Source organism: Synchiropus splendidus, chromosome 1 (assembly GCF_027744825.2).
Source record: "Synchiropus splendidus isolate RoL2022-P1 chromosome 1, RoL_Sspl_1.0, whole genome shotgun sequence".
Classification (NCBI taxonomy): domain Eukaryota; kingdom Metazoa; phylum Chordata; class Actinopteri; order Syngnathiformes; family Callionymidae; genus Synchiropus; species Synchiropus splendidus.
Window position 1 is genome coordinate 46,354,279 of NC_071334.1, and position 16,153 is coordinate 46,370,431.

General features: G+C 42.2%; 1 protein-coding gene across 1 annotated transcript; it reads right to left on the minus strand.

The window, feature by feature from the left end:
• Window positions 1-715: 715 nt before the first annotated feature.
• On the minus strand, window positions 716-11,813 carry pax8 (paired box 8). Its single transcript, XM_053874747.1, has 12 exons — window positions 11,720-11,813; window positions 9,868-9,981; window positions 6,753-6,918; window positions 6,481-6,678; window positions 6,329-6,405; window positions 6,034-6,159; window positions 5,731-5,906; window positions 5,539-5,653; window positions 5,171-5,407; window positions 4,024-4,125; window positions 2,988-3,074; window positions 716-1,358 (listed from the first exon to the last, which is right to left on the minus strand). Exons 2-12 carry the CDS (start codon window positions 9,887-9,889, stop codon window positions 1,291-1,293), a joined length of 1,374 nt encoding a protein of 457 aa, XP_053730722.1. The 5' UTR covers window positions 9,890-9,981; window positions 11,720-11,813; the 3' UTR covers window positions 716-1,290.
• Between the last annotated feature and the right edge of the window lie 4,340 nt (window positions 11,814-16,153).

The window sequence follows — 16,153 nt, forward strand, 5'->3', positions numbered from 1 at the left end:
ATGACTAATCCTTATCATATTAGAAGAGTATCTTTATTGGGCGTGTTTGGGATGTGTGTGTAGATATTCTGTCTGTGTAACTGTGCAGTGATTGACATAGTATCAGTGAAACAAGACTGCGTTTTTCATCCTCCTCTGGTTTAGTTGTTGTTATGGTTTCTAATTCTAAATCATAAGTTAACAATCAGTCCAGTGGAGTGTAACTTCTTAATTTCTGTTTTTCAGAACGTCATTTTTCATGCCTCAGGTGCTGCTCAATGATCCCTTGTTAAAACCTTGACTAGTGGATGGATGGTTGGTGTCTGCCTCTCTTCCAACTGGCCCTGCTGGGAACTGACTTATCACCAGATTGTACACACAATTTTAGTAGTAATAGTGAAGCCTGCGCTCTGTGGTTCGGCCTTCTTTAACATCTTCAATCCGTGAATCAGCTCCCTAGATCAATGAAGTATTTTACTTTCTTTTGTTAGGTTCTGAAAACTCGCTGGAGACAAGTCTGAATTTGATTCAGACACGATAATACTCATTTATAACCAATGATAATCATATACTGAGCAGATCATAGTCCAAAGTCGTGCCACAAAGACCACAGTGCCCGAAATATGTCTCCTTTTTCATGCTTTAATTAAAATAATTCTTTAGAAATTCAATATTTACATCTGCAACAATATTAATAACCAGTTTACCAAAAAATAGTCACAGTTCTTGTCAGAAATTAGAACACCAGCATGACAACAAATGAAAGTCAATGGAATAGCAGTTAGTTTTTGAGCCTGGTCGCTGTCCCCCTCTGAGTTTAACTGCATCACTCTTCTATAAGTCATCAGTCATTTACAATATTTACATATTGCTAAACAGATACATCATCCTCAGGGGTTACATGAGGGCACCGAGAGGCCCGGCAGGGGTCTAGTCATCTGGAGAGAAAGCAAGTCAAACAATCAGTTTTTGCAAGCAGACACTCATTGAGAATCACAATATTTTCAATTGAACGACAAAAAGAAAACATCGTAAACAGAAGCAGGCATAGTTCAGTACAAAGTTGCATATCCCAAGTCCACTGGCGTCGTGCTATGGATGTCTGACAAACAAAGTCTTTGGCCCAAACTGCTTGAAGATGCGAGTGTATGTGCACCGTGTGGAAATAAGGCTTCTGGGAGTTTGCTGATGTGTAAACGTCACCCTGGACCGTGGAGGGAATCCAAAAAAAACGAATAAATAATGAGCGGCGACCGGACGCAAGGGTCAACTGTGGAGTTCATATCAGGTGAGACCCGATCGCAGCTGAGACTAGAGGTGGTCGTAGGCGGCTGATGGTGGCGCCGTACGTGACGCCGTGCTGTAGTAGTAGGGTGAACCTGTGGGTGGAGAAAGAGCAGGATTAGGGGCAGTTCAGGCATCAGACTTTCTTGACTCATATTTACCCATGTTCTTCTCAAACACGTACAGCAACATAACAAGCCTTTTTATGACCGTAAAGTCGGGTGTATAGAGCACACTGGAATATTTGCCCCACCCACTAAATTTAAGAAGGGAAATGGATCTTGTTAATACATAAGTTGCAGCGGTCTATAAGCCGTGGGTGCAGTGGTGCTGTCTGCACCATGAAATGCACGAGGGAAACTAGTTTAGAAAACCAGCATGGAGACTGACTCATGAAACAAACTGGGCAATGTCCTTGTGTTTGAACTTGAATCATGAACTCCTCTTTATTTACATTAAAACCCTCAAAATGCGCTGTTTTGCCCACGTGTCCGAAGTTCCCACACCACAGCCGGTCACAGCTGCTGCTTCTTGTCTCCGATCCTCCAGGAGATCGGCTCTGCTGGTGGAGCTCTGGACGTGGGCGAATGCAGTTTGAGGTCAATAAAACACCTGTGATTTTATCAGTTTGATGTGACGACGCTCAACATTTTAAAAAATCCATATATTAGCTACGTCGTTGTATAAGCTGCAGGGTTCAGACCGTGTTTTTCAAAATAATTTTAACTTAAATTCAACTCCCCCCTGTCCACATCAAACAGAAGGAAGCAGCTTTGTACGCCTCAGCATCATTGTCAAGGTGAGTTGGTTTGAGAATTGAGAATTTTCAAGCTTTTGCTCGTCACCTAAAGTGACTTGTCTGTCCAGATTTGGCTCCTTGGCCATGAGTTTGACACTTTATTATTTTAGTCCCCTTCAACTCAGGCGCTAATGACCTTACATACACGTATCTCTTTTTCAAAATCGTTTTGTGTGATTTAGCTGCCCAACAAAGTCATTTCCGTGTACAGCAGCTTTACTCCAACAGCCTCCTAATTTCACCATTGTTTTTACTAATGAGTGCAAAACAATTACTCCACCAAAATCTACAGTCGATCGTCCCTTTCTCTAATTACAGAGATTATTTTTGCTTCCAGCTATCGAAAATGCCACTGAGAATTAATTCAGGAGGCGCCATAGTGAAGAAAAGCTACGTTGATAGCAAATCATTACTCTGTGCAGTTTGAATTGAGAAGTTTGGATTCAGTTTTCTGTTTTTTCCTCGGCACATTCTTGACATGTCGCCCCTGGAATGATCAAATATGTTGATGTAGTCAACTAAATGTGTTTAGGTTTGTGTTGTGGTTTTCCACATTCTCCAATTTGTTTAGGAAGAACGAAAAGAGAAGACTTCCTGCATAAGTATATTTCCACTTGTTTATGACTTCTCAAAAGTCAAATTTAATTTCGAAATAAGTGTAGGTTTGTGTTTCAATTGTAGAAAGAGCGTCATTTATAACCAGGGAGGGAATTTAATTGATGGAAATTTGAATCTTAAAATGCTGAAGTGAACAACAGCATGGCATGTAGTTTCCAGTCCTGGGGGTCAGGTGACTTCCTGTAAGTGGTGATTCATATTCTAGTTCAGACTGAGTCACGCGTTTCCAGCTCATCCTGCATCACATTCAAACTCGTCATTGATCCCATGTGAAGGTCGCGTTCACAAGCGAGCAGAGAGCACTCACCGAGGATGCTGGAGTTGGTGAACCTCCATGCTTCGCTGTAGGAGCTGTAGGGCGAGTGGCTGTAGGTCTGACTGGGGTATTCTGCACCTGCTGGTATGAGAGCGCACTGTCAGACGAAGCAGCGAAAACAACAAGTGTGTTACCGAGACTGTGTAGAAGACGGTCCGCTGAGCTGTTTTGTGTGTTCCTGTGTCCGCACAACTCTGGCTCATAATTCACCAACAGTTAGTGGAGCTTGTAAACCATTAATCTGTGGTGCAGGTGGACGGTGGAGGGCGAGATCCAGGAGCGCAGCGGTGCATGCATGCAGCTCGGCCCCTCGCATCACTCAAGCTCTACCCTCCTCCTCCTCCTTTTCCCTTCCCTGTCCACTTCCTGCTCCAGCCTTCGTCGCTACTCCTCTTTTTTTTTTTTAAACATTCCAATATCTAATTGGTAATTATGTTGGCTGGAATGAATCCCCATGCTTCCCACCTCCTCCTCCTGTCCTAAACCCCCCTTTCCCTCAGTAATTGTGTATCAACGCTTCCACACAGCGGAGCCCACCAGAAAAATAATAAATCAGACCCTCTCATTTCGCGCTTCGAAGGGCAGACTTCAAATAAAACTGCACATCACACACACACACACACACACACACACACACCCTGGCATGCGCTTCGTATGCACACTCACACACACATCACAAAGACCTCCTCCCATACGTTCATACCAGGCTTACACCCCCTCCACCACCCTTGCATCTCCCTCTTGGGCCCCCTGGTTCCCATGGCGATGTGTGGTCAGAGGTGTCTGGGTGGAGGGGGTGTGGGCAGCAGGGCGGAACCCCCAGCCTGTTCCTCGTACCCCCTGGGCCCATGTGCACCCACACACAACTGCACACTCCACCAAGCTGGTAAGGCTACTCATTAACTCTGCCTGTCTCCTTCTTTATCGACAAGCCTCCGTCTCTGCCAGGGCTCCTCCTCATCCTGCCATTCCTCACCGTCTGTACCAGGTGGATCTATAGAGTCAAGGTAGAACATGTGGCGCTCACCTGCTACCATGCCGCTGATGGCCGAGGAGGAGTACCCGGTCTGGGCAGGTGAGGGGATGTGAGGCGGGTAGCCGGGGAGGGTGGAGCTCACCATGTCTCGGCCTAAAGTAGCACAGAAACACATTGTTGTTTGCTCTGAAAACACAAGTACAACGCAACATGCAAAGTCCCTCCAAGCACAGATTCACTGAAGATATGTTTTTTTTGTTGCTGGTTCACGTTAGCTAACCTTTAATGGACCTTGAGGCTATTGGTCGCTATGCTTGGCTAGTCAAGGCTATGTTACTCTATAGAATAAACAGAGAGCTTCATTTGGGTGTGGGTACAGCAAGTTTCCATCGAAACCTTTGTTTGATATACTCGTCTTTCTTAAGGATAATCCAGTATTCGATGGATTATCAAACACTTAACTGTATGAGACAGTGTTAAGTGTTAGCAACGGATTTGAATAGCCAAGATGGAGCTCAAAAACAACACCAAGCTGGTTTGCACAGCAAGAGACACAAAATTGTGGTATGAAGCCAGATGCAACAGATGAGCGCTAAAGAAGTATGGAATGCCAGGATTGCCAGAATTAAAAGATAAAGAAACAATAAACTGGAAACAAAGTGGAAATACATTTCGAAATACGTAAAAATTGGCATAAATATAGTCATCTATTAGCCTATAAGGACATAAATACACACAAGAAATAAGAATATAGATAAGGAAATGCATATATCCGATTTTTTAAAATTTGTTTATTTGCATTTCCCAACAACTCTTTTTTCCCCCTCACGCATTTCCATTTTTATCCACATTTTATTTTTTCCATTTTTCCATTTTATTTCTCTGAGTGTTTATGGCCTCATAGGCTTAAAGTTGACTATATTGATGCCAATTTTTGCGTATTTTGAAATATATTTCCACTGTTCTGGCACTGCTGACATTCCATAAATCTGCACAAATGAAGCTGATCGAGATAACCGACTGTGAAAGAAACAGGAAGCTCTTATAAGATACGTGATCGACAGAATCACTCACAGCTGAGTTACCTTCACGGAAAGGTCTGCACTGATAGAATGTACTTCAACCTCATTCAGGGATGCACTATGGAGCACTTTTCTGCTTCTGATGTGAATGTGAATGACATGGATGGCTTCATTACCTGAGATGATTGACTGACTGCTGAACTGGCCGTACACAGGTGTATGATGGGAGAATGAGTTAAAGGCGTTGGTGAAATGGTGGTTGGAGTTGCTGCAGCTGCTGCTGACTGGCTTCTGCAGCGCCGGCATCTCCAGAAAGGCCAGGTTGGGCGTTGCCATGTTTGGCGAGGGACTGGTGCTCGTAACCTCTGGGGACATTTCCTGTTTCAAACAGAGCGGCAGGGACTGTAGGGAGTCTGAGGGTGGGCCGGCGTTCGGGGAAACAGAAATTAAAGATGAGTGATGAGTGATAAACAAAAACGGATGAAATGAAACAGAAATAAAAGTGTGTTGACGTGTGTCAGGTCAAAGGCATCGGGAGTCTTACCGGTCACCATGGCGTAACTTTGGTGGAGGTTCCGTCCGATGGCGGAGCTGGAAGATGAGAGGCTGGTTTTGGCCTCCTCTAAGCTGCCGTTGATAAGGGACAATGGGTAGAGCGTCTGGAGAGGAAGAGCAACGGTTAGCTGCGAGGGAAATATTCTGAAAAACATCTAAAAATCATATAACCAGCGGTCACCTGCTCCTGTTTGCTGCCGGAGGCAGAGCTGAAGGAGTCAGGGGGGTAGTGATGCCGATCGAACCCACAGTCCAGGTGCTGTGTGGCTGAAGAGAAGTGATCCACTCTCATGGTTTTTCTGGGGACGCCGCTGCTTCCCTGGGAGTCCACGCTGTGCCGACAACTCTCTTGGTCACCTGATGGACAAGACGAAGAGGTGATGGGGAACCATTTGAGAAACCAACCATCCAAACCCAAGAACCAACATCTAAGAACCCAAACAGAGCATGACTCCCAAAAACCAATGTCAAATCCGACTCTTACTGTCATCATGGCTCCTCTTCCCGTCCGTGCTGGGCTGGGGGATCCCCAACAGACCATTGATGGAGTATGTGGAGCCCAACGAGTCCGAATGAGGGGATTCAGGTGGAGTGACAGCCGAACTGGGAACTAGAGGGGAACAAAACAGAGATTTTTAATGACAAATGAGCTCAGTGAGGCGAAGGTCACAGGTTTAATCCCACTGAACACAGCGCACGCTTCCTGCCTAATCTTAATCCTTCAACATCAGATGGTGGGTGATGGTGGAGGGAAGTGAGGCAGGGGAGTAGAAGCTTACTTAAGGTGTGTCCTGGGCTCAGGCCTTTTCCATCCACTGGCAGGTTGAAGGGCTGCTGGACTTTAGTTCGAATTATTCTGCAAGACAGAAGATAATGGCATGTTTATTATTTGGTTTGGTGAGAGGGGAAGACGGTTCTTTGTGTGTTTCACCTGTTGATGGAGCTCACGCTGGGCACTGTGTCGCTGTCACACACCCCCTCCGCCAGCAGTCGGTCCCTAATCTCCCAAGCAAACATGGTGGGGTTCTGCCTCTTGTACTCTGCAATCTTCTCTACCACCTTGGGAGTGGCCACCTTAGGCTTGGAACCTCCGATCACCCCGGGCTTGATGCTGCCAGTCTCGTAGTAACTGAAAGAACAAGTCTGTCAAACCTGGGCTGGTCAGAGACCCCAGGCGACGGGTCGAGTTGCCGGCCTTCTCACCGTCCCAGGATCTTGCTGACGCAGCCGTGGCTGACTCTGAGCTGCCGGGAGATGTCACAGGGCCGGACCCCCTGGTGGGCCATGTCGACGATGCGCTGCCGGATGACCTCCGGTAGTGGACGTCCGTTAACAAACATTCCACCTAGTTGGTTAAGTCCCCCATGACCTGGGGGGTAAGGGGGGATGAACACTTATAAATGTCAAGGAACAAGAGCCTCTACAACCAAACACACAAGTCAAGACAGTCAAATATTCAAATTGATGAAATACCATCATTTTTGCCCAAGTTTGTTACAAATCTCATGCCCTATTGAAAAAGACTGTATTTTTTTGTGTCACCACTCCAGAACTGCCAGTGAAACCTTTGACCAATTATTGATGGAAGAATCACGAGTCAGGTTAAACATTAATGTCCACCAAGGTGACTGACTTGAAGGATTATAGACCGCTGGTTATTAAAGACCGTAAATATTACACATCATTGCATGTTTTGGGCTGGCTTCTGGCACTCTGGTTACCTCCCGCAAGACTAGTTCCTCAGCAGGAGTTTCTTTGTGTTTGAGCTGTGGATGGTTCTTAATTTCTCCCAAGTCATGAAAAGGCTGTGACTTTTAATGCTTAATATGCATTTAATATGCATATTCTTACAAGAAAGCCAGTGAATGAAGTTGGGGGATTTGTTTCCGCAGAGATTTAAGGAGTTGCTGTGATTAAACTACAAATCTAAGGGTTTCTGTGGAGGAGTTAAATGTTTGTGTATTTGTTTGCTCTTTAACAGCGAATTGGGAAAAAACTGTCATGACCAGCACAGTTGGTAAGATGGAGTACAAGTTTGCAAAGACTATTATCACTGATCAAGTACATTTTTTTTTCATCAGTTATTCTTTATAATATATCTGTTTTTTACTGTCTTTTTTCCTTATTTTACTATTTTTTTTTTTTACCATTTTATATATATTTTGTATGTAATATTTTCTGCTATTTTTGTCAGAATTTCTTGTCTTCATCACTCACTTTATACTGCAAATTACGCATTTCTCCAGTACCTCTTGCTATATTCAAACTCTTGAATTAAATGGAATGATTTTGCAATACATCTTTACAATTTAATTTGAATAGTTTTTTTATGTTTTCTATGTTATTTGCTTTTGTAACCTAGAGTTCTGCTGCTATCATTTATATCATTTTAAAAATTCTTTGCGTTTTTCCCCAGATCATGATGAGACTTTTCTGTTTTCTGTACTGTAATACTACATACTTGTGGCACAATTTAAGTCAAATCTGAACCTGCCACACAGAATTGATTTTGATTGTTGCAGTACACGTGGATCAGTCTATATTTTGATGTAGCATGCGGCACAATTGTGCATATTAGCCGCTGTGAGTCTCCCCATTATTGCTCAGGTGGGAAAGTCGAGGTGCTTTCCGAAGTGACCCCATTGACCCTTAGTGCAACCAAGTGCACACAATATAAACATACCACAGCAGAATGAATAGGTGCCCACGTTGTCCAGACTTGGTGTTTATAAGGCATCAACACTATCAGACAAACTCTCCTTGGCGTGTTTGTATCTGAGCTTTGCTCAACAGAGCCCTTCAGAGCAGGACAGCAGCTGCATCACGGCAGCTCCAGCCTCCCTGAACTATCAGTCCTGCGCACGCCGGCGACTCCTTTTTGATTTAACCCATTCAGGGCCGCTGCCTTTTTCTCCCAGCTTTCATTTCCACATCAAACGTGGAGGCAGAGGGAGGGAGCGTCTATTAACGCTGCCAGCCGAGTGTGCAAAAAAATCTCCCCGCCAAGCTTCATCAACCTGCAGGATATTAAAGAGGAGCAGCCCCCCAGGGGTGAGGAGATGGGATGGAGGTGGAGGGGGGGGGGAGCATGTGCACGTGCTCAAAACTGCCGTGCACACTTCAACAAAGCAGCCTTTCAAAACACATAGGAATATAGGTTGATCAGTCTGCGTGACTTTTGTGAATAGAATCGTTCTGGTTACAAACAAAAGTTGCACGGATGCTGGTGTAAAAAACGAAAAAAGCACTTCGAATGAAAGTCTGTCAGATTAGAAGGAGAACTATGGCCTCCACTTAGTCACTGTAAACAAGAGGTGCTTTGGATTCTGGCAAACTAATTAAAGTGTGAGTGTAGTATTTCTTGTGTGTGAACTTGTGCTGCCGACAATCTATAACAGGAGTCAGCCACGCAGTGGGTACAATGATCCAATGTTCCATTTAGCTATAGCGTTTCCTTCAAGTCATGCAGCCGTAACTATATGCTGTGCATCTGTCTCTCGCAAGTCTCTATCAAGCAGGTACCGCTGGAGTAGCTCGCAGTTTCACAAAGTTGGGTGACCCCTGGGACAGAAACTAAGAGGCGCAACTGAAAAAAAAATGAAATAACCTCGACATTCAAACATGGGATAATGATGTAATGATGTAAATGTACATAATATAAAACCCAAAAGTAGAAGCTAAATTACGAATGAAGAGCAGTACAAATAATGCCTTTGTCTAGGTATAAAACATCACTGAATAAAGAATTATAGAAATAGTTTTCAAGGTTTTTAATTTAATTAATGTATATGAATGGGTGCGTAATGTGAAATTCATACGCAAACTACGCTAATATATTAGCTGTGTAGCAATGAACCAAACAAAAAATCTAAATGAATTAATTATATGCAGATTTAGTGTATTTGCTGTGACATTAAGAAAAGATTCAAATATTATCAGAGCTGTAGGGCGATAGCTTGTGACAGTCCATTCAAATTTCTCAATATATTTATTTTTATTTATTTATTAAGAAAGGCCTCTGATGTATGAAACAAATCCAGTGGCAACAACTGAAAGAATAGCTACATAAACAAACTTAAACTATAAGCGAGGCGCTAAAAATAAAATCGTATTGAGGTTAATGTTTTTAAAAAGATGTGCGTGAAAGTAAATAAATAAGCCACAATATATATATGGACAGGAAGAAGATGAAAAGAATGGTCAGCCTCATGGTGTTGATCATGAAGTCTTTGCTGTTTTTTAGGTGAACTGAGACGAATACAGAACACAAAGCAGGTCTGCATTTGAAGTGTCATGGTGGTCTGTGCTCTTGACTTACCTCTTCCGGAGTTACTGGACATATCCCTGAGTTCTGGGTTCTTGAGTGTCTCACAGTCACAGTGTTTTCACTTCACCTGCTCTGGCATCAGTCTGCCGCTTCACCACTTCAGCGCTGCGGGAGGGAAAGCCAGAGAGAGCGGGTGACTTTTTGGAAAGATCAACACACAGCTGGAGGTCCTCTGTGTTGGACCTCTCTGGAGCTGTCTGGAGCCATCGCGTTGCCATAAATGCAAAAAAGGCTTCAAGAATCATCTCCTAGATATCGGTAGGGAACAAGTTTTCAACATCTTTTCATTCCTGTTGGTGAAAGTAAGCACAGAACTTGAAGTATTTCAATGATCTTGATGATGATGGGGCCTTTGACCAGTAATTTTACACCGTTTTTTTTTCTAAAAAAAACCCAAACCCACTCACTGTCATATCAATTACATCTCAGGTATTTGAGGATGACTGAAGGGCAAGGCGTATTAATCTGTTCCCTAAAAGACTGTAAATGTGTTGAAAATGAATGCTGGCAATTGTTGTCGCGCATCTGTGGCTCTTGTTTACTCCGTCTGCTCCTCCAACCTGTTCCATGTGTAACTAAACCCGCCGCCAGCGACATGAATCACGTAAAAAAACAGCTTTATTTGGAGCAACACCAGAGTGTCATCTGCATATATGCACACTTTAATTGTGCAATTGAAATAGAATTTGATGTTCAAAGGGCAGTGCTTGTAGTTTCTTGTACTTTTCTTTGTGAATTCGGAGTGTGTGGGCTTTCATAAACCTCAGGAAGGGAAAGTTTTGACTGGACTCCGACTGTGTGGATGTTTTGCTAACAAGATTAACTCCCCAGCGCTAAATCCAACTGTGCTTAAATTAACTTTTGTCATGGTGATGTGCGGCCGCAGCCGACTGGTTTCATTTCACTTCTGTATCAAGGTGTTTTTACACCACTTCCAAAATGATGGTAATATTTAAGCAAAATTATTCTACAACAAATAAAAACTTGGAGAAAAAAATAGAAAAATATTAATTACTAATTCATTCAAGTTTTATGGTACATAAATAATTCTTATTCATTACTAGTGATAACACATTACATTACGTTACACATTACAAAATATGTATTATACGATTCTAAAATTGCATCCAGACGTGTAATCCAGTGTTGAACATGAACTGTTTTTTTTCTTTCTCAAAACAGAAGTTGTGAATCGTTTATCCGAACTCATTGATATTAATTAAAGAATTAAATATTGCAATTGTACTGCGATCTGGAAGCCAAGATAGTTAAAATGAATTATCTATATTTGCATCTCACGATTACCTTTCTGTCATTTCGTTTTTCAAAAAGCTTTTGATATTTTTTTTTCAACCCTTCCTTCACAGTTCGTACCTCAAATAATAAAAAGTAAAAAAAATGCTTTATTAATGGTGTAATTTAATGAGTTAATACATTTAAATTCTTACATGTACGTTATTCGCGTGTATTCATTGTATTTTCTCTCTCTGTTTGTCAAATTAAATCAGACACTTCATGCGATTTTAGACGATCAGGTTCTGCTTGTATCGGGGAAAGAGAAGTCAAACTTACGCTCGCGAAAGTATCACGCAGATGTCGTGCCGTTACATTTAACGGTTACTTAAATATCGTGCTATAAAAAAAACGCGACACACAGAAAAACGGACTTTTCTGTTCCTGTGTTTAAACACCCTCTCGTGGATTACAATCATCGCGCGTTCACCTCAGTCGTTGTTTTGGACTGGAATGTCACCGCTACACATCAAGTGAGAGAGTCGGGATTATAAACCAGATGCATCCGACTGGATGGGAAGTCATCCTCGGTAACTGAGACAAATCTTACCTTCCGTCAGCAGGATATTCGCTATTCCGGCAGATGTATCAGCTAATATCCAAGTGATGGGACTCTCCGTGTCAGGCGCGAGTGTGTGTTTACGGGCAGCCGGTGCTGTGTGTGTGTGAGCGGGTGTGTGTGCGCGCTGCGGGTTTTATCCAACAGGCGCTGGGCACTGGACGCAGGCCTGAAGCTATTGGAGGAGGAGCGCAAGTGGGCGGAGCCACACACACACTGTCAGGTAGACGACTTTGTCTCCATCCGCAGCCGAACTCTCGTTTACACGCAGTTGAAGGTTTGACTCGCTGAGATCAGTCACAGTTTCCCCGTGGACAGGTAGATTACGCCGAGAAATTTACAGATTAATTTCATGATTCTATCGCAGCGGCTTAAATAAACGCATGGAATTTGAAATTGTTCCTCCGTTTTGTGTAGTCATTTTGCGAGTGTGTGATGTGACGAATCTAAATAGCGTTTGAATGCAGCATTGAAGGATTGATACTGGGCGTCCGTCTTTAACGCGCACACTCACTGTGTATGCACCCACAATTTGTATGCAACCACCGTAGCATTATTTTAACTATTATTTATTGTAGTATTATTATTTTAAGCTAAAGTCAGGGGTGTGTTTTTATAGTTCAGTAAACTTAATATTTCCGCTATCAACACTCAATAGAAAGAATGCAGTGCAAACTTGTTTTTCTTTATCTGAAACTTTAAATGTGCTCCAACTAAACATCATGGGAATTTTGACAAAATCCAAATCGGACGGTTCATATTTTTACATTTAGTGACCTTATTGCCTTCGTACTTATCTAAGGAATGCTGATGTGTCTCTTTATTCAACCCTGAAGTTAAATATGTGTCGCAATATTTTGAAGTGTTTCACGAAGTCGAATTCAAGTTTATGTTTAATTAATTACTAAATTACTAAAACAGCGTATGACAAACTTAATATGTATTTCAGAAGTAGTAGTATTAAACTGGGGAAGCGATGAAGAATAACAGTCAATGTCAAGTTCATTTTTATGATATTGAGAGATCAAATATTGACTGAGTGACACACGTATATGTTTGAATGATAATATAAACTATGGTATTAACACACATGTATTCCTCAAAAATAACAGCACTGTTGTTATTTGTGATGATCATAATCTGCTTTCTTGTTACCTTTACATTTTGCGCGTTTCAGTGGCTTATCAATGACGTCATCACTTTATTTGCAGTAAATGTCCAAAGAAACATTTCTTCTGCGAAGAATGCGGCCGTGGAAAGTGTCCTCAGTTGGAGTTGGTGTGATCTCTGCAGGAGGTCCCAACTTAAAACGCGCCCCTTGTTGTTATCCCAGTGGGTTTAAACAAACACAAACACCTCCAGAACCAGAGCGACGGCACCGACCTGAGCTACCAAACTTCACTTACCAAACACCCGGCATTCGAGGACCGAGTCTGTGGTGGAAGGTGGTTCTGATGGCTGGATCTTTATCTAGTTCTGATTGATCAGTCCACACAATGGAGCGAGTGTTTCCAAATAAATACAAGTGACAGGACTGTGAAGGTTCTGGACCGGCACCAGCGCCTGGAGCGAGAGGAGCTGCGAGGTGACGCAGAGTTTAACACGGGATTAAACCCGCAGATCGGTATCAGCCTCGCCTATTCTGTGACAACACAACACTTATGTGGCCCATCGTGCCAGGGGCTGCCTCCAGTCCGGCTCAGCCTCATTGATCAAGATTTTCAAAAACAACATTTCCCCACGGTGACAGCGCGGACGCAGGTAATACTGCGGGTCATTAGGCCGCTAATAGTAGATCTAATTAATTGTGTAATTAAGCAAAAGGCTGGTCAGATGCCATCGATCCGAACCTGACAGCCGCGCCACGAGATCTCTCGCAGCTATTACGGCCATCAGACCCAAAACAACCGAGCATAATTGATATATCAGCAAGCGCAAAGTTGCGACGGAAGGCGGCGATAATGCAGATATCGCTACAATTACAAATAAATTGTTAAAAAAAAAGCAAACAGATGTGATAATTTTTATTATTAATAATCATTAATATAAGCGACAAATAACTCCTTAATTTATATCGCGGTTAAACTCTGCAACGCTGAAAAAAACAGAAAAATCACATTTCATTCCTAACATTGACAAGTTCAACACACTCACAACACACTCACACATTACTGCAAGCGTGTCTGAACTTGCAAAGTAACAACGGTAATTTTATTATTATTATAATAATAATAATTATTATTATTACTACGCTAAAACACTTAAGGTCCGAGTCTTGGCCTAAGCATAAACGCACGGGCAATATGTGAATTCTACACACACGGACACACGGTCAGGTGTCAGTAGGGAGTCAAACCCGACAATGAATCCGAAAAGCAAACGAACTTATTTATTCATTCATGAATCGCGCAAGTTAACAAAATACGATTTAACGAAACTTCCGCGTTGTCAAAGGATAGAAGTCACTTGATTCAATAGTCGATGTATCGTCAAGAGAGACACTTGATTTCTCGAGTTGATAACTTCAGGAAAGCCTCGCACGACCAGTGGCTTTGAGACGCGCCTGTCGTCTTTCCGCGCTCGCCATGTGCGAAAATAAAGCCTTAAAAATGGCATTACAGCAGTCTACGTATTCATTTAATTAAATATAACCACTTTAATAGTAGTAATCTTCTTTGTTAAGTGAAGAAGTACTTGAAGTTTCAGGGAGGTGGAGACAAGGGGCATGGGCCACTCTGGACTTCTATTCAGAGCAGGTGTCTCATAGCAGTGGCCACAGACCACTTGAAGCCCATTGGACAATATTTGCAGACCCCAAATCAACAAAGCTAAGCATCTGCACACTTTTTTTTTTATTTAAAATTTTTTAAGGGCATCCTTTTGAGTTAATTCCACATATGTCCTCACTGAGTATGTCATTTACTTGGCTAGTTTTGCACCCACAAAATAGATAGTACTGTTGAGCTCAGAAGGGCAAAAGAAAGCTACAATTGATAAGTTTCTTCATGAGTCCGACTAGTTGATGTGGTCCGAGCCTCCCTTTGAACTGACCACACAAGGAAGTCTTCCCATCAAATCCTTCATGGGGATCAATGTTTCCTTTCTCCGACCAAGACACCCAAATGTTTTGGCACTCGTGTCTTCTCTTGTCAGAAAACTAGGCTACGATCTGCTTTGACTGGAGGACCACCAAGCGTAGAGCTCATCCTCTGGACAGGCAGCTCTGAGAAACATTAGCAACACTTTCTTTTTCAACTCGTCAGCTGGAACTCAGCTGAGATATAAACAAGCCAATTCTGATGACAAGTGGAACGCTCCATTAGCCTCACTGTTGAAAAACACTAGTTCAGTTTAGAAAAAGCCAAAAGAGCATCAAGTGACGAAATAACAAACTGTGATGGTTTTAAATGAGTACATGTTTGTAACATATGGTTAGAAATTACACCAAAGAGTGACTTGTAGCTCTATTGGTTGATGTATCATTGAAATAAAAGTAAAAACAGTAAAAACACTTCACATCCAGTTGAAAAGACATCCTCATTAAAGTGCAAATGATCAGCAACAATTATTACAACTGCCAGTAGTTATTATTTATTGTATTATTCTTATAAAGTTCTTAACAGAGATACACATCTGTTTGCTTTGCTGGAAACACACCAAGCTGCATTCCTTTTTTTTCCCTATTTGTATCTCTTCGATCAAATGTTTTCCAACTGCTTCGTTAAGTGAGGGGCGCCCCAGGGGTCAGGTCTTGGACACTTCCATTTCCTCCACGTCAGATATCATCTTTAAACTTTCCCCGCCTTTGTTATGCAGATGGCTGTGCTGGAATTTCACTATACATTACTTGACTGAGTGCACTATGCCGCCATGCATTTGGCATTTCAACGTTACATGTGTCTTATATTTTTTATATTTTTTATATACTGTAATTATCATATACAGCATGTCACAAACCAGCCACATCATTACGACAACTATTGACACGTACATTTAAATGTAAATAGTTTCTTTCTACAAACAGTTTAAGGAGTTCTTCTTTTGTTTACTGTTAAAAAGGGTCCATACATGTAAAGAATTTGAAATCTTTGAGGAATTTTACATACTTTAAGTCCAGCAAGGATTATTGAAATTGTTTTTACGCAGATAATGTGTTTGTATGTTTATTTAAAGCCTCTAAGATGTGGCTTTATAAGAGATAATCAGATCAGAAGTTTGATTCCATATTAGACATTTGGCAGTTGCCTAGGGATTGTTTATCACAGGTAGAACTTCTATTTGTGTTATTTGAAAAGTCTGCCTGAGGATGGTCCCTGTTGGCCACCAGGCAGCTTGAAAGGCTCCCAATATGTCAGGTCACCACAGGATACAACTGTCCTTGTGAGTATCTGTTCACTTTCAATAGTGTGCTCTTGTTGCCATATG

Bases quoted from the DNA above. Each gene is read 5' to 3' on its own strand.
- pax8 (XM_053874747.1), bottom strand. From the start codon at position 9,889: ATGTCCAGTAACTCCGGAAGAG. The intron at 4,126-5,170 runs GTAATGAAGCCA...GTGCTACTTTAG, and splicing joins CAGTCAGTCAATCATCTCAG to GCCGAGACATGGTGAGCTCC. The intron at 1,359-2,987 runs GTGAGTGCTCTC...CTCCACCCACAG, and splicing joins CACCAACTCCAGCATCCTCG to GTTCACCCTACTACTACAGC.